At 42.5% G+C, this 18,630-nt stretch overlaps 1 protein-coding gene across 1 annotated transcript; it reads right to left on the bottom strand.

The window, feature by feature from the left end:
• On the bottom strand, nucleotides 263-16,066 carry CDV3 (CDV3 homolog). The gene is given in 8 exon segments (XM_021069464.1): nucleotides 263-2,672; nucleotides 3,403-3,405; nucleotides 3,839-3,998; nucleotides 6,340-6,491; nucleotides 14,572-14,648; nucleotides 15,348-15,494; nucleotides 15,496-15,542; nucleotides 15,545-16,066. Coding segments are annotated over 8 exon segments (792 nt in total). The 5' UTR covers nucleotides 15,600-16,066; the 3' UTR covers nucleotides 263-2,521.

The raw sequence follows: 18,630 nt of genomic DNA, 5'->3' as shown, positions 1-18,630 counted from the left end.
TTTAGAGACTATACATTCCCTTGCCATAGCTTAAGGCAACACATTTAATATAGTCTGAAGACGAGATCATTTCAGCGTTTATCTTTAGAAAGGAATATTCATCACAGCTTCACAGTCTTTTTCATTCTAGGTCTGGTTTTATGTAAAATGAAAAAGTTCATTCCTGAGATGGCCATTCTCCTAAGCAAAGGAGGCATGACATCAATATGCCACTTTCACAGTTCGAGGGTAAGTTATCCATTAAGAGTAAAAACCACCAGACTCAGATCCATATATTTACTTTTTATTGAATTTGTTAATGTTACAGAGTTCTTGCACTGCCAAACCATGCCTGAGAATTCAAAGAAAGAAATGGTATAATGGACAGCCTCATCCACCCATCATACAGCATATTAAAACTTGATTCATGTGCATTTTGATAATTTCACAATCTTTTAAAAATTTATAACAAGGGCTGGAATTTTTCAATCTCCTGCAGGTCTCCAGGTTTCTAGGACAGTATGCCATTAATAACAGTTCCACATATTCATCTCAGTTCATTCTTCAAAAACATAACCCCAGCAAAATTTTGCTGGAAAAAATGCATACTTTTCAGGGAAAACATGTAGCTCAAGATCCAGGAGATTTTCTGTTAAAAGACTGTTGGTTCCCAAACGAAACCTTCAGATTAACCAAGAATCCTTTGTTTTTCAATCATCCAACCTCTCCTCAGCTGGCTCAGCTACTCAACCAAATCTATTAGAATATAGGCATCCTGCCTACCACCTCAAATAATGCCAACATTATTGCCCAGATATGGTTGGCAGGTCCTGTCAGGTGAAACTGTAGCCCTCCTAGAAGTGCGATTCCTGCATTGTCACCTTTATCAAGACAACTCCTAGAGAAAAAATGTTCCCACATCAGGATAGTTTTACTCACCCATTTGCTTCACTCTTGCCAGTAGCAAGTCTGCAACTCCTGCATTTGGCAAAGGGATTTATTATAGAGAAACCCAGACTCTGCATCAAGTGGTCACATGCCACTTTGAAATATTTTTACTCAACCAAAGATACAAAACTAGGAAATTACCAGACTATCTCATCAAATGGAAAGACTTTTGTCAGTAATCCCGGGTAACTTCCTGATGTCCCTTTTTAGGACTAAAAATTACTGGATAGTTTAAGCTGTAATTATTAAAAACAGAAGTGCTACGTCACCTGTCTTTCGCCCCTGACTCTCCAAATAAACAATATAAAGACACAAGAAGGTTGATAACAGAACTACATTGGGACAATCACTGTTCAATACCTTTGGGCACAAGTATATCTGGAATCCTTGTCAAAGATCATGTGAGATCCATGAAACGTTAAAATGGGTTTTGGGTTGAGGTTCTGCTCACACTGTTCTGAATTTGTAAGGACAGATCAGTGAATCCCTTGGCCTGAGCAGAAACCATCCTCTTTCCACTGCAGTTTACTACACAGTTTAGACCTGATTAGAGGAGGCTTTAGCAGCACCTGAAGTAGAGCCCCCTGCAGCCACTGCCCTTTACATCAAAGGCTATTTGGTTCCACTCTAGGGATTGGCAAATTCATGAGACATCTCACAATTCTAATGCATATTTTAGGTTACTTAACCAAGCAATATGCTCTGCCAAAAAAACTTACTCCAAGTCAAAGCAAAAAAAAAAAAAAAGAAAAGAAAAAAAAAAGAAAAAGAAAAAACGGCCTTAATATGGAACACAGAAAAAAAGCACTATCCAAATAAAAAATTACTAAAAGAAACAAGATTATTACCTCCCTTACCCCTTTTCCCACTTGGTGGACCCAAGTTTGGTTGAATTTAATTTGTGGTTACCTCAGAATACAACTCAAAGTTTAAATTATAAATCACAGCCCTATATAGATTATCTGAATACATCAGTTCTTTTGAGAGCGGCATGTTCCAGGAAGTCTAATACAGCCACAGCCCACTACAGAGTATTCCTTATGGAAGGGGCACAGGACAGGTTAATTAAGGTCACTTAAATCTTCATCTTTTACAGCAGATCAGAACCCAGATGGCTGACTTTCTGCAGGATTTCTGATAGGAATCCAGTAGAGCTGGTTTCAAGTTTCACATCCGACACTTAATAGCTGTAACCTTCTTATCCAGAAGTTGTGATCCACATGAAGTCCACAATGAGTGCAGCAAATCTGAGGTAGTCAACCCTTACGAAGGCTCAGTATCTGAACATAAAAAGATTTTGAAATGACCACTGGCTGCAGTTTTTGACTTTTGAGTATGTGAAGAGTAATCAGGAAAGAACACTGACTGCTGAATCTAGTTCATGCATTTTATGTAACATTGAAAATCCCCCTAAATCCAATACACAAAGAGCAGCTGTGACACTTTAAAACTTCCATAGTGCAATAAGGCTGATCACGTGTATACCGAGTGGTCTGCATCAGTTGTAGATCCAGCAGAGATCAGATGATGGATGGCTGTCCGTGATGGTTAGTTGTGGTCTAGTTACCTTAGAAGGGTTACCAAAGACCGTTCCTTAATTGTACTGTGTGTGGCTGCTTTTCTGATTCTCAAGCACAGCATACTGGTTGTCTAGCTGAAGTTTAAGGGCCTGGTTTTTTGAAACCTCATCCCTACCTCTAGTTTTGTGTCTTACTACTTCAAAGCTCTTCTCCATTTCTTTATCCCTAAGGGAAAAGAAATGTAATCAGTAAATACATTTCTTCACTAGGTTGTTTTGGAAAATATCCTTCCTTCAATTAAAAAAATAAAAAAGGCCACCCCTTGGAAAAGTCTTAAGGGACAGAAGAGGAAAACTGTTATATAAAATCCTTATCAAAATCATTTTTAAGGCTTCAATTGAACAGAAAATAGAGAATACTGTACCAAAGCTCTATTTTCTTAGTAGCAAATCTCTGAATACTAAACAAAACCTATTTTGGGACCAGATTCACGACAATAGCTAAGTTAAAAAGCTGTATAATGACATGGAGATTCCTTCTAATAACTCCCTTTTACTCTTAGCAAATAATAGACAATACATCTCTCTTTATGCATAAGTAAGGGCAATGATGGTTCTCATTCAATTAAAGTTCTACTCATCATTCTCCTAATTTCTACTTTATGAGAGTGGATCAAAGAAAGATGAATGTGGTGAATCACTGCCCCTGTTGTACAGGATAGAGCTAAGGAGCAAGTCAAAGTGGAAGTTTAAATTCAGGCCAGCTGTGCTCTCAAAGAGGCAAAAAGGCCAGGATTTCATTTTAAAAGCCACCCGAAAAAACACTTCCATCTGATGTCATTTATGTTTCTTCCCATTTTATTTACTTAAAAGAAAAAATCCATCTCCCTAAATAAGATGTGGGTGGATGTGCCATATGTGGTCATTTAACTCCAGGTAGCATTCATTTTAAGTACCTGCTGAAATAAGATTATTTTTAACATTAGATTTATAAATGCCAACATCTTTCATCTACTCACATTAACTGGGAATACAATGAAACATTGCTCTTTTCTAGTTTCTATATTACAAGAAACATAGAAGCAGCAATAATATACTTAATATTTATTAAGAATTCTAACTAGATGAGACGTCATTTCTGCAGAATGACAAACTAGTGATAAAATAAACTTTTGCAGATAAAGTAGTTTGTCTTTGGTGCTCTTTCCCCTTGCTCCCTCCAGGGCCTTTCCCCCCTCCCCCCAATCCTGGGCAAAGTTAAGTCCCGTCATAATTCTCAGCTGCAGCCTGAGCTTTACAACCCCCAGGTGGGTTTTCAAATTCCCTACACCCGACTCCGCAGCCAAGGGATAGGAGGGCTTCAAAACAAAATACAACACTGAGAGCACTTACTTCCGGCTTTCTACATGCTTGGCAGTGGACTGCAGGGATGGGAACTGTGTATCACTGTAGATTTCTGGTGGTCCTTGTGGTGTTTTCCTTGTTGTGGTCAACCTGGCCCCAGGAGGCCTATACACGCCACTAGTCATTGTGGGTTCTGGGGTTTCTGAAACTAACGTTTCATAGCAGGTTAGAGAAACTATTCAAAAATGCCTGGCATTTCAATAAGCTACTCCTGAATTCCCTATCACTTAACAATTATTCTTATTTTCTGATAAAACATGGGGGGAAAAAATAGGCAGACCTGGGAGCAGCCCAGTCTTATGCTGTGGCCAAGATTTTAGGGACAAAGCCTTCCAGCTTTTTCTTATGTATCATTCTCCCCCATCCTCAATACGGAATCAGTGTTTTATACATGTTTTCCAGTTATCAAAAGCTTCATTTCAAATGAACATCAACATCATTATTAGCTCAAGTGTAATGCAGCCACAAAGAAAAATGTTGATAGTAATAATCTGATCTTTGGACAGTGATGTTACTCTTTTTATTATTCTGTATAAAATAATGGGTATATATTAAAGCAGTATTTCTCAAATTTTTTTTTCATCACTGCCTTCCTAAGCAATCTTTTTAGACATCTTTTTTTTTTTGCTTTTTAGGGCTGCACCCACAGCATATGGAGATTCCCAGGCTAGGGGTCTAACTGAAGCTACAGCTGCTGGCCTATGCCACAGCCACAGCCACGCCAGATCCAAGCAGTGTCTACAACCTATGGCAACACTGGATCCTTAATCCACAAAGCAAGGTCAGGAATTCAATCTGCAACCTCATGGTTCCTAGTTGGATTCGTTTCCACCACGCCATGGAGGAACCCCCCCCTTTGGACATCTTTTTCCTAAACAGTACCCCTGCCCTCCAACCAAGAAATGTTATCACTACACATACACCGTACATATGTAAGACCTAAGATTTCTTTACTGCCCCCACTACCTCCACCCAAGCACTTTTCATCCCCTTGGGGGTGATAAAATCCACACTCCTGAGAATTCACCCAAGACAATAAAATGGAAAACAGGAAAAACAAAAACCATAGATACCCAATATTCCTTATTTAATAGCTGTCAAAAATTGAAAAAAAAAAAAAAAAAGCTTTAACATGTAAATTTGGGAAGGCAGTTTACATTTAGATTTAAGCAGCGTACAACTTTTTTTGGGGGGGGGTCTTTTTAGGGCTGCACCCATGGCATATGAAAGTTCCCAGGCTAAGGGTCGGATCTGTGCTGCAGCTGCCACCCTATGCCACAGTCACAGCAACGTGGGATCCTTAACCCACCGAAAGAAGCCAGGGATCGAACCTGCATCCTCACAGTACTAGTTGGCTTGTTACCACTGAGCCATGATGAGAACTCCTAAGGAGCCTACAGCCTTAATCTCAAATTCCTTTATTTTTAGGATGTGAAAGTCTTTAGACAGACAAAACTCTCTCTTCCCCCTAGGAATGGAAAGGAGAGCTCACTTACCAAGTGCAAGCATGCACTGAGTCAGAAGTTGACTGCATGTAAAATTATACAGATATCTTTATGAAAATGAAATATTAAAATTACCCCAGGAGGCAAAGGTAATAGAAGGGATTAAGAACAGCCTTTTCTATCTGTAAATGGGGTAATAAGACTTGTCATTAGCTACTCAGAGAATTGCAATGTAAGTTAATTGAAAAGAACTATGCAGCAATGTATGAATGTAAAAGCTTCAGTAATATATACCAAACTAATATTTAGGAACTTTTTGTTTTTGATATTATGCTGGTAAAATTATCATTACGTTTTTTTCCCCTTTTTAGGGCCACACCTACGGCATATGGAAGTTCCCAGGCTAGGGGTCGAATTGGAGCAGTAGCTGCCGGCTACACCAGACCCCACAGAACACCAGATCCTTAACCCACTGAGCAAGGCCAGAGATAGAACCCACATTCTCATGGATCCTAGTCAGGTTTGTTTCCGCTGAGCCATGATAGGAACTCCTATCATTACTTTACATGAGCCATAAACATCTATCTTTTGCTCTATGTTCAGTAAATAAATGTTCCCATCTTTCTTGAACTTAAAAATTTACTATAATTTTGGAGTTCCCATAGTGGCACAGCAGAAACAAATCTGACTAGGAGCCATGAGATTGCGGGTTCAATCCCTGGCCTTGCTTAGTGGGTTAAGGATCCGGTGTTACCATGAGCTGTGCTGTAGGTTGCAGATGTGGCTCAGATCCCATGTTGCTGTGGCTCTGGTGTAGGCTGGCGGCTACAGCTCCGATTAGACCCCTAGCCTGGGAACCTCCATATGCTGCGGGTGCGGCCCTAAAAAGACAAAAAGACCAAAAAAAAAAAAAACTATAATTTTGCCTTCTGAGATGTTTGCATTTATCTTATTTTTTTTTTCCACTTCTGCTCTGGCAATCCCCTGCCAAATAAAATGTTAGTTATCAGCAAACAGAAAATAAAAATAAATAAATAAAATTACCAACTACTGGAGCAGGAGGTGCTTGTACTGGAGCTGTTTTATTCCAGGGACCCGAAGATTTTTCTACACCTACACCACCACCACCACCTCCACCTTCTTCCCAGTTATCACCTGGATCTTCTCTCTTTTCATTTTCATCTTCTTCCTTTTCACTATTGGAAAAGCAAACAAGTGAATTCAATTTCAGAAACATCAGAAAACCAGCAGTCCAAATACTTAGTTCTATGAAAGCCAATCTCTGTGACATTGGATAAGGTATTAATTAAATTAACCTCTTCGAGCCCAAATGCCTCACTTGTTTAAAAAAAAAAAAGGTGGAGGAATTCCTGTCGTGGCTGGGTGGTTAACTAGCATCCATGAAGATGCAGGTTCGATCCCTGGCCTAACTCAGTGGGTTAAGGATCCGTCCGGAGTGAGCTGTGGTGTAGGTCACATGTGTGGCTTGGATCCCACGTTGCTGTGGCTGTGGCCTGGGAACCTCCATATGATTCAGGTGTGGCTCTAAAATGACAAGACAAAAAAAAAATAAAAATAAAAAAATAAAAAATAAAAAGCGGGAGGAGAAGTGGGGGATTTTGTCTGTTTTGTGCATTGAGGCCCAACTTCAGCTTCATGTGAAAAGGATTCATTGCTGAAAAATGTTTAGAAAACCACTCGGTCGGTCTCTACTTTCCTTTTTGCAAACTTCATACATTTCAGAACGTCTAGAAATATTTAACATACTGACATGCCAGACTTTTAATAATCTATTTATAACAGCCCCTACTGGGGGAGGGAAGAGAGGTCAATCTAACTATTTAGAGAAAAGGGCAACTTGAAGGATTAAAGATATAATTACTAGATTTTTCTAAGACCAAAGCATACAAAAACAGACATTTATAGTAAGCATATTTTTAGTGATCAAATTTTTGTTTGTTTTTGCTTTTTAGGGTCCCACCTGTGGCCTATGGAAGCTCCCTGGCTTGGGGCTAAATCGGAGCTGCAGCTGCTGGCCTACACTACAGCCACAGAAACACAGGATCTGAGCTGCATCTGTGACCTACACCACAGCTCAGGACAACACTGAATCCTTAACCTACTGAGTGAGGCCAGGGAACAAACCTGTGTCCTTATGGATACTAGTCAGATTGTTTCTGCTGAGCCACGATGGGAATTTAAGACTATAGTTTTGTTTTCCTTTTTCCTTAAGACTATAGTTTGAGAGGGAAAAATGAAAAAAGGATGGAGTTTGGCCAAGCCAGCCTTAGTTTTCTTTTTTCTAACACTGTAGCCACTTTTTTTTTCAACTTTTTTCCTCCCTCTCTGTGCATTTTATTTCTTTTAGTGGTACATCAATCATCACAGCTAAATTTTATAGCATTTCCATCCCAAACCCTCAGGGCATCTCCCCATCCTTCAACCTGTCTCACTTGGAAACCCTAAGTTTTTCAAAGCCTGAGTCAGTATCTGTTCTGCAAAGTTCATTGTGTCCTTTTTTTAGATTCCACCATGTAAGTAATAGCATTTGATGTTGGTGTCTCATTCTTTGACTTCATTTAGCATGATAATTTCTAGGTCCATCCATGTTACTGCCAATGCCATTCTTTCTTTCCTTCTAATGGTTGAGTAATATTCCATTGTGTATATGTATTCCATCTTCACACTGCAGTCATTTTAAATGATGTGTTAGTCCTATACTAACATGGAATAATCACGTCACATAAACTAACAATGTACTAAAACAAAATCTGTGTACCTAAGTAGAAAGATATTTAGAAGGATTTGGGGGAGTGCAAATGTTTAAAAGTGAGTGCTAGCAGAGTTCCCCTTGTGGCTCAGCAGGTTAAGAACCCAACAAAGGTCACAGATGGGGCTCAGATTCATCCAGCGTTGCTGTGACTGTGGTGTAGGCCTCAGCTGTAGATCCAATTTGACCCCTATGCCTGGGAACTTACATATGCCACAGGTGCGGCCGTTTAAAAAAAAAAAAAAAAAGTGGGTGTTAGAATGCATGACTTTATTTTCTTAATGCAGAAAGCAGCTATGAGCAGATTCTAAAATCAGGCTGCCTGGTTCAATACTACCAGGTTCTGCCATTTTCTAGCCAGTCAGACTTTTGAGTATAGCCCCTAACTTCTGTGTGCCTCAGTCTCCTCATGTATAAAATGGCGCTGCATAACGAAGACTGAGTTAAGAGACACAAAGTACCGAGAATAGTGCCTAGCACACAGTGATCACTCTAAGTGTTCACTATTACATGCTTTTAAATATTTATCTGAGTTTTCATATAAGCAGCATATATAAAACCATAAGTATCTGGCTAATTAATATATTCAAACTCCAGAATTAGTTGGCTTGCAATAAACTAAAACCAAAAGATTTTAACACTGATTATCCCTAAGCAAAAGAGATTATAATACTTACAAATACACTTTTCAAATGTTCCAAATGCTGAGAATCCAAAGTAAAAAGAGATTCCTTTACTATCTAGTGTTCATCACCTTTTCACCCTCAAAGATGAGTGAAAAAATGATTAAAATAACCACAAATTTAAAATGTCTCTAGATTATAAACCGTTACTAAAAAATAAGAGTGATCTGATTTAGAGGCATTGTAAATTTATAATAGGCACAAAACAACTAAGTGTTTTGGCTTCATAAAATTCTGAAATATTAGCTAAACTAAGCCCTGGAAATTGTCTAGTCAAGACATTTCATCCAACAGAAGGAAGTTAAGGCCCAGAGATACTGAGAGCCTTGCCAAATGCCATAGTACCAAAAAGAAATACTTCAAGTATCCTATTCTTTCATATTTACATATTCCAAAAAATGTCAAACTTCCAAATGCCAAAGAAAAAGAAACGTGTTGCAAATTTCCACAGAAGACAACTAGGCTAAATTTGCTATTTGACCAAAATACAATTTACAGCCTAATTTGATGGAGTTCCTGTTGTGGCTCAGTGGTTAATGAATCCGACTAGGAACCATGAGGTTGCGGGTTCGATCCCTGGCCTTGCTCAGTGGGTTAAGGATCTGGCGTTGCCGTGAGCTGTGGTGTAGGTTGCAGACACGGCTCGCATCCTGGGTCGCTGTGGCTCTGGCGTAGGCCGGTGGCTACAGCTCTGATTCGACCCCTAGCCTGGGAATCTCCATATGCTGCAGGAGTGGCCTAAGAAATGGCAAAAAGACCAAAAAAAAAAAAAAAAAAAAATTTTAATGCTACTGTAAATTCATTTTCACAATACAAAGGATACTGTCTTAAATATGCCTAAGTCTGTAAGGCACTACTGGTGAAGCAAAGGGAATGATGACTGCTAGAAAAAGGAATACTTACTGGGTATCTACTATGCCAGGCAGCTGTAGTACTCACTTTACAAAGTTAAACCTTTCAATAACATTAATGCAGGGAGAAGATTCATTGTACCTATGAGGAAACTTATATTCAGATACTTAAGTACCTTCCCCAGGGCTACAAAGTAGCAGAGCCAAGTTAGTGGGATTCCAGAGCCCACATTCTTTCAGGTTGCCTCTTACTGCATTTTATGCTCCTTACAGCTAATATATGATACAGAAAATTTCAGTATTTTGAGGACAAATTTAAGCAGGATAAATGCTTACTCACCACCTAGTAACAAATACTAAATGAAACCTTTCTCCCTCAAATCCACTTTAAAGATGGGAGAGGCCTACAGTTAGTTTCTACTATCAAGCAATAACTCAAGTTCCAGCAAGCACTAGGCCCCTTGTTTTATCACCATCTCAATGTCTTCCCCCTCAGAACTTGTCTTTAACCAAACTGCATGCAGCTAACTTGTGTTGGAACAAATGTGGCAAAAGTGATTGGTATCTCAGTAAGCATGTAAGGCTACTTATTCTACTACTCTCGAAACTTTTGAGGTTCTTTTTCAATGCGAGAAGCTGGAAGATTTAAAAAAAAAAAAAAAAGACTACCTATAGATGAAGAATTTCAAGATATTTTAAGCCAGTTTCCAAAGTTTCATTTTCCCTTGTCACATACTGAAATAGCAAGGCTGCCTCTCTTGGATAGAAAAGTTAACAAATTAAAAGGCCTAACTGGGAAAAAAAAAAAAAAAAAAAAAAGATCAAAGAAGTGGAGTTCCTACTGTGGCTCAGCGGTTAACAATCCTAATATCCATGAGGTTAACAATCCTAATATCCATGAGGATGTGAGTTCAATCCCTGGCCTCACTCAATGAGTTAAGGGAGGGGGCACTGACATGAGCTGTGGTGTAGGTCCAGCTCTGATTAATTTCCATATGCCACAGGTGCCCCCCCCAAGATCAAAAAAGAAAAAAAAGGCCTAAATGCGCCCCCTCCAATCCTAAAGAGAGATTTCATTTCCCTCTTCTAAGGTCTTCTGCCCAAAAGGTAAGACAAAGTCAGAAAAGACAACCATTTAAAATCTGTAGCTGGAGTTCCCATTGTGGTGCAGCGGAAACGAATCCGACTAGGAACCAGGAGGTTGAGGGTTTGATCCCTGGCTTGCTCAGTGGGTTAAGGAACCAGCATTGCCATGAGCTGTGATATAGACTGCAGATGTGGCTCGGATCCTGCATTGCTGTGGCTCTGGCCATAGCCTGGGAACTTCCATATGCTGCGGGTACAGCCCTAAAAAGACTAAAATAAAATCCCTAGCAATTCTGAAGGATTTTTGTTTAGTTGTATTAAGGCCAACCTGAACATTTCTGGGTTTTTTTTGTTGTGTGTATTTTTTGTTTGTTTTTCAAGGGCCACATTTGCAGCACATGGAAATTCCCAGGCTAGGGGTTGAATTGGAGCTGTAGTTGCAGGCCTGTACCATAACCACAGCAACACCAGATCTGAGCCATGTTTGCAACTTAAGATACCACAGCTCACTGCAACGCTCACTGAGTAAGGCCAAGGATTGAACCCACATCCTCATGGTATTGTTCAGGTACATTACCACGGAGCCACACAGTAACTCTTTTAAAAAATGGCCTGTGAAGTTCCCAGGCCAGCAAATGAACCCAAGCTACAGCTGCAGCAATGCTGGATCCTTCAATCCACTGCGCTAGGCTGAGGATCAAACTCTTGCCTCAGCAGAGACCTGAGCGGCTACAGTCAAGATTCTTAACCCCACTGTGCCACAATGGAAATTCCCATGTACTCAAATGTCCACAGATTCACCAGAGTATGACTTTAGGTCATGATATTATGTGCCTCCCCATCCTTTCTCCTCAAATCCTGGTATTATAAACCAGGTGCCTCATGGTTCAGCAGCAGAGCAACTCCCAGGAAAGTCCCAGGAAAGTAAGCCATTCTAATTTACCTGCTGAATGGAGAAGTTGATTAACATTAACCAAGTGGACAATATTCAAAATCCTCAACAATTCCAAGCAGTCATCTCAAGTTTGCAAGTAAAACACTCGCAAGTAAAGTAGCTTGCCCAAGGTCGCACATGCCCAGGTTTGTCTTTCCCTAAAGTCTGTTTTTGCCAAACTATCAACTACATACATCCTATTTGTGTGAAAGTAACCTACTTCCCATTCTATTGAGCCAAAGTGTCTTTCCTCGAGGACTTCCACACCTGCTGAGTTTCACTATCAAGAACATTTAATACAAAAGTTTACAAAGATATTCCGTATACAATATGCTTCATCTCCAGTTCCTCTGCATCCTTTGATTCTTCTGCAGATTCAACCAACTGCATGTGGTGAAATCATTTACTGTTGAAATATCCACAGCAGTTCCCTAGTGGTCCATGTTCAATCCCTGGTCTGGGAGCTAAGATCCTATCAAGCCACTGCAGGCTGTGGCAGGAAAAAAAAAAAAAAAAGAAAAACATCCATGTATAAGCAGATGTATGTAATTCAAACCCAGTTGTTCATGGGTCAGGTACATAAAATCAATTTATATTTTACATTTATTCCAGTCATTATTATTAAACCTCTGATGGCTCCCCTCTCAAGCCTTTCCTGGATGCTGGTTAAGATTTATTCCCCTTTGTTGATTTATGAAGGACACAAATAGACCCCAGATTCCATAGTGACTCAAGAGCCACGAAAACAGCTTCCTGAAGGTGTTTTTCAAAGTTAGCAGGTAAGAGAAAGACCTCTGGATGGTGGCCTAGGGGCAATGACAAGATGCTAAGAATAATGAAAAAACACAGTATAGGAATTCCCTTGTGGAGCAGTGGGTTAGGTATCCCATGTTGTCACTGCAGCTGCTTGGGTTGCTGCTGCAGCATGGGTTCAATCCCTGGCCAGGAACTTACCTATGCCACAGTCACGGCCAAAAAAAGAAGGCAGAAAAAAACGAAATCACAACACAGTACAGAAGCTGGTCTACTTCATGCCAAGTAGAACTTCATGCTCATACTAGTTGGGATTTATTTATGCCCCTGGCAAAGGGGGAAGATATATGGGATTTAAGAAAAGTTTCACCATCTCAGTAGAAACCAAAAATGAATAAAAAATATATAACTCCAAAAAAATCTTGAAGTTCTCTATGTGGTGCAGCAGAAATGAATCTGACTAGGAACCATGAGTTGTAGGTTCCATCCCTGGCCTTGCTCAGTGAGTTGGGGATCCGGCATTACCGTGAGCTGTGGTGTAGGCTGCAGATGTGGCTCCGACCACGTGTTGCTGTGGCTATGGTGTAGGCTGGCAGATGTAGCATCGATTCTGACCCCTAGCATGGGAGCCTCCACAAGCCTTGGGTGCAGACGTAAAAAAAAATATTAAAAAAAGAAAAAAAATCTTAAATGGAAGTTACATATTCATTGACAAAAGTATGGTTTAAACATCCTCCATATTATAACAAAAGCAATTTCCAGCACTCAGTGAACGTGAAACGTTTTCCTTCATAAAGTGCTATTCTTACTCAGTAAGTTCAATATGACTCTCATTCCACGTCTTGGAGCAGCCAAGAAAAGGCTGCTTGGAGCAGTCAGGAAAGGCAGAGCAAGAACCATACTCTACAACAGAGAGGAACTAAACACACAGGAAGTTCCACGGCCACAAATGGCTGTTAGTAACTTCATATCCCTACCTCCACATTTCTCCCCAGGAGAAATAAAACTGATTATTTTCTAAACTATACCTCTTCAAAAAGAAGGAATCCAAGAAGTGGTTGGGAAAAAAAACTCCAGTCTAATGTCCTCTAGTACCATAAAGGTATTTCAAGTGTGGAGAAGCTCCATTTCCTAAAAGTTTCCCACCATCAATCAGGTTTCATTTTGCTTAAGTTCATCAAAGGATGTTAAAGAACCTAGGAATGAACACCTAGCTGTGGTAGATACTCAACAAATGTCAAATATTAGCCTTGGTTTTTAAGTAAGTTTTTAAACATTGTAATATTACCATCTAGAGTGATCAGAAGACAGGGTTCAGCTAAGGAAAATTACTTCCTCCACTGTGCTGGAAAGGCTGTGCATTTGGATCACTGATTTCTTAAAGCTGGGAATAATAAAGTGTGTTTTTAATCGCAACCAATGAAACCATATATTCACCTGCTTTTTCCTACAAGACCCTAAAAACATGACATTTATTTACATGAATCTCAAGTTCATATGACTACTGCAGACTAGACCTGATAAAAAAATGTCAATTTCAAATCCTCTAAACCAACCAACCCAACTTTCAGAAATTAGTTTCCTTGAACTTTAAAAACATGCAGACTATGATGCCATTCCTATAAAAATTGGGGAAAATTAATCCATAGTGTGAGGATAATGGTTCTTTCGGGGCAAAAACAGTGACTACAAAGGGTTAGGAGGGGGGCTTTCTTCCAGTTAAGCTCAGTTGCTTGACCTCAGTGCCGATTACACAAATTGGTTTCACAGTATGAATGCGTAAAATCTGTATTTCCCTCAATTACAAACACACACATACATATGTACTGCTTTATGTATCTACTGCTTGTCAGAGGACCTAAAAACCACCAATATCATTTTTGAAACAAAAGAAAAACTAAGTTCCCACCCACCAATATTAAAGGTAAAAATTTTGAAACCACGAAATCCATTTTAGCTGTCTCAAATAAAAAGACCTAACCAAGATTCGAAGTAGGCAAGCTCTCACAGGATTCTGGGGCTGGCAGCTAATTTGATCAGTATATAGAAGGGCTGCCATCAGCAAGGAGTAGTAACTGACACATTCCATTAGCATATTTAAGGCACAAAATTACTGTGATGCAGTCTGGGGGCCAAAAGCCCCAAACACACAGTATCTCTCCTGTGGGTTAACTAAACACATCTGTACCCAGACCATACCTTATTTGCATTGCTTGAACTCTTAGGCCACTGTAATCAACCTCTTTTTGCTCAAAATCTTTCCACTCATCTTCCTCCTGTAAAAGAGGCATCATTTCATCAATCAAAGCTATTTGTAATGAGACAACTATCAGACTATGAAAAAGGGATTAAGTGGCTGGAGCCTAGGGTAAAGTGTGTACTCATTTTCTGGCCAAAGCCTTTGCTCAATCCAGGCTGGAGGACAAACGTGACTAAACTTTGTTACTTCCGCTGGGTCACTTTAAAAGGCACCAAAAAACCCCGAATGAAGTCAATAGTATTCCCACAACTAAACGCCTAGCTCAATCTTGCCATGAGACTTGCTTTCACGGGCTTCAGACCAAGTCGTGTCAATTCAAGCCGCCCCAAACGTGATGCTTAGAAAATTCGGCTCAGACTCCTGGGCTGAAGTCAGAGGCTAAATTACTGAGAGTCTACGTCACTCGATAGATGCACTTCCGACCCGGGTCGATTCCCCGGGAGGGTGCCACCGCCTGACTGCGTCCTGGCCTGAGCCAGGCGACCCAGGTCAGGAGCAGGGTGGCGGGGGTCCCGCGGGGAGCGCGAGACCGCCGGCAGTGGGAAGCCCGCGTCACGCGGCAGCTTCCTGAGCCCGACGGCCAGCCGGCCTGCCGGCCTGCCGGCCCCGGTGGCCCCTCCCCGACGCTCCCCCAGGCAGGCCGGCAGGCGGGGGCGGGCACATGGGCGCAAGCGCGCGGCCCGGGCCCCGACTCCCGGCCTCCCTGGCCCCTCACCTTTGTCAAAGCCTTGGTTGCGGGCCCGGGGCCCGCGGCCGCGGTGGTCCCGCCGTCGCCCGGCCGGGCCCCCGCGCCTGCCCCACCGCCCGCCGCGCTCGCGGCTCCGCTGCTCCCGCGGCGGCTCCCGCCGCGCCGCTGCTCCCGCGGCGACGCCCGCGGCGCTTGCCGCCCGGTTGCTCCGCTCTTTCTTTTCTTCTTGTCCCTCTTGGCGAAGAAGTTGTCCAAGCTCCGTTCTTCTGTCTCAGCCATGGCCGCTGCCTCCTCGGCCCGGATGGGTGGGGCCGGTGGCGGGCGCGGCCCGCGGGGCTCCGATCTCGGGGTCGAGGCCGGCTCGGCGCTCACGCTCCCGGGCGCGGCGACGCCTCAGCCCCGTGGGGTCGCCAAGGCGTGTGAGGTGGGGCAGATGGCTTCCCCTGTGTGCTGGCGAACGATGGTACGGCCCGCCTAAAGGCTCGCGTGCCGCTGAGGCCGCCCGAGCCCGTCCGGCTGCGGCTGCTACCAACACCGAGGCGTAGGATCCCGCCCGCTCCGCAGACGGAGAGGGAAAGGAACGCGCGGGCCGGAGGCTCTGGCGAGAGTGCTTGGCTAGCGGCGGCGCGTGCAGGAGGACGACGCGCGCACGCAGGCCCGGAGAGGAGGGGAAAGGGGGTGGGGAGGGGTGGGAAGGGGAGGAGGGAGGGCGGGCCACCAGAAGAGAGAGGCAGCGCCCGCGCCTGCGTACTTAGCTCCGCCCGCTACTGTGAGAGCGTAGAGGGGAGGGCGGTGGGAGGAGACGGAGGTGGGGCTGGCAAGGTAGCCAATCAGATGCCAGGATGAAGCGCTTAGGAGACAATCCCTGTTTCAGATGGGGCGGGGCCGTGGCTTGGGGGCGGGGAGAGGGTTTATGCTAAATAAGTGTCGTCATGATGACCCTTGTCTCTCGATTGGCCAAGGGTTTAGCCTTGAGGGCGGGCTTTTGGAGGGCTCATTGGTGACTTGGCTAAACAGGTCGGGTTGAAGGGGCGGGTAGGTCCGTCAGGGCGCATGCGTAGAGTACACGTGTGTCTGCTCGTCCAGTGCTAACTATGGCCTTGTAGTCTTTTGAACGTTATCGAAACGGAAAAGCACTGTGTTAAGCTAGCTATGTTAAAAACGGTACCATCCGTTCTGCTGCTCTCTGTACTTTCACCCTTTCTGGTCTGGCAACTACTCATCTTCATCATACACGATGATTATTACGAAAGTGAGGAGCCCGAGCTTGAAGTTTAGTTCTCATTTCCTAAATGATCTTGGTAAGCCGGTAGGTAGATAAAAGAGAATTGATTTTATCTGAACTCCACCCTCTCCTGGATATGGCTACTAAGATCAAGCTAAATAAATCTGAGCTTTGAGTTCTAGATCTGTAAAACAGAGAAGTTAGCTCCTGCAAGATATGTGGGGAAAGAGTAACTGTTAGCTGCCCAGTGTAGTGCTTAAAACACAATGGATGTAATAAATGATTTTTTTTAATACATTTAAATAGTACCTCCTGCCCTGGCTTGAGTCTAGATGATGACTGTAATCTATCATTAGCTTTTATCCCTGATAAGAGGAGGGAAATGGAACATAGAGATGGGGACCAAATGTGCTCATGCTATACCTAGCTGTACCATTTAAATACTTTCTGGGCCTTGAGAATGAAATGAATCCTCGCATATGAAAAAAGGGTCTAATGTAAGGTTATTAAACGTTCCACTTCCTCCTTCTAAAGACAGAGTAGAGAACTGTCACAACCACTGAGGAAATGACTCAGACGTATGTTAGTAGCCTTGTGGGGTAGATAGAGCACAGCCAGTAAATGGAACTACTTCTTGATCTTTTCCTTTATAGCTTTTCTGTTAAAATTTGTCACTCCCCCCCCCCCCAACACTACTATTAAAGCACTAAGTCCAGAATATGTCAAAGAAGCAAATCAAAGACCTGGCCTTGGCCAACAGCAAGCTTACATATTATTCCCCAGATATAAACTGCCCTCAACCACTCAGGATGAGTCTCTAGTTTACTTCCTTCTGTGACACCACTTTTCTTGTGATGCAGGCCAAGTTCAGCATTGCCCCTACCCCCATCTTCCTTAATATCTCTGATCAAATATTTTTCTTCCTTTCTCTCCCTCCCTTCCCTTTTTCCCTTCCTTCCTCTTGTTCTTTCATCTGTGAAAGACCTATTAGCTATTATTTAAGGCAATGTGCTTTATTCAAGGCATAATTTGTTGTTCCTACTTCAACTCCCTTATAATCCAGAAGAAAAAAAAATCTTAATATGAATAATAAGTTCAGTCCTCCCTTTCCTATGTCCCCATCAATGTATCAGTGTCTTGAAGGAATTAATGATGGGAAAAAGCAGAGAAGGAACAGCAGTTGAGGGTTAACACAGCAAAATTTCCTTTCAGTGCTCCCCAACCTTGATCATATATAAGAATCTCAGGCCAAGCCTGTAGAGGGACCAGGATCTTTGTGTTTGTGTCACTATCTGTGGTTAATCCTCTCCTCCATAAAGTTAGTCTCTCCTCTTTGAATCCCCTGCCCTGAAACTGACCACATATATTCCTACTCTCCAGATGGGTTACACAGAGTCCTAAATCCTACTGTTGCCACACCCCTCATCATCACCCCACCCTTATCATGAAGCATCCTCCAGATCTCAATGTTTGGACCCTCCCCATCTTTAAAGCAAAACCGACCTTCATTTGTCCTTGGTAGATGGAAAACTGAATAGTGTCGAGCGCTCAGACCATTCCCAGGAATTACAGCACATGTTCTAAGAATCCTAAAGCTGTCTGAACATGGAAATTTCTCTCTGAATCCTCTAAAGTAGTACAATCCAAAGGCCATCATTTAACTCCCTCGACAAGGCCCACTGAGCTCCAGTATTCCGTGAGCTCAAGAGCTGGCACAGGGCAGCTGGGCCCAGCCCATTGTCCCGGGTTCTTTTTTGCTGAGCTATTTGTTCTAAGTTCCATTCTGCTACCTAGGCTGGAAATTCCACACATGCTCAGCTCAAAGGAATGCAGCTCATGCTGGCCAAAGAGCTTGCCAAGAAATGGGGAGCAGCTTTTCATTTGTGGCTTCCTCTCTCGCATCTGTGAGGGACTGAGCTACTGCCTGGGCTCTTCCATTGACCTCTTCCAATGGGGGAGCAACTACTTTCACGTCACCTCCTCTGGGGAACCTCTGCTGACTTCTACACACAGCCTGGATCCTGATCGTTAAAGGCCCAGAGACCTTCCGTTTCATATGGGTGTTTAATGCCTTCCTGGTATTCC

The sequence above is a fragment of the Sus scrofa genome, chromosome 13 (assembly GCF_000003025.6).
Source record: "Sus scrofa isolate TJ Tabasco breed Duroc chromosome 13, Sscrofa11.1, whole genome shotgun sequence".
Taxonomy (NCBI): Eukaryota; Metazoa; Chordata; class Mammalia; order Artiodactyla; family Suidae; genus Sus; species Sus scrofa.
This window is presented reverse-complemented; position numbering and strand designations above follow the sequence as displayed.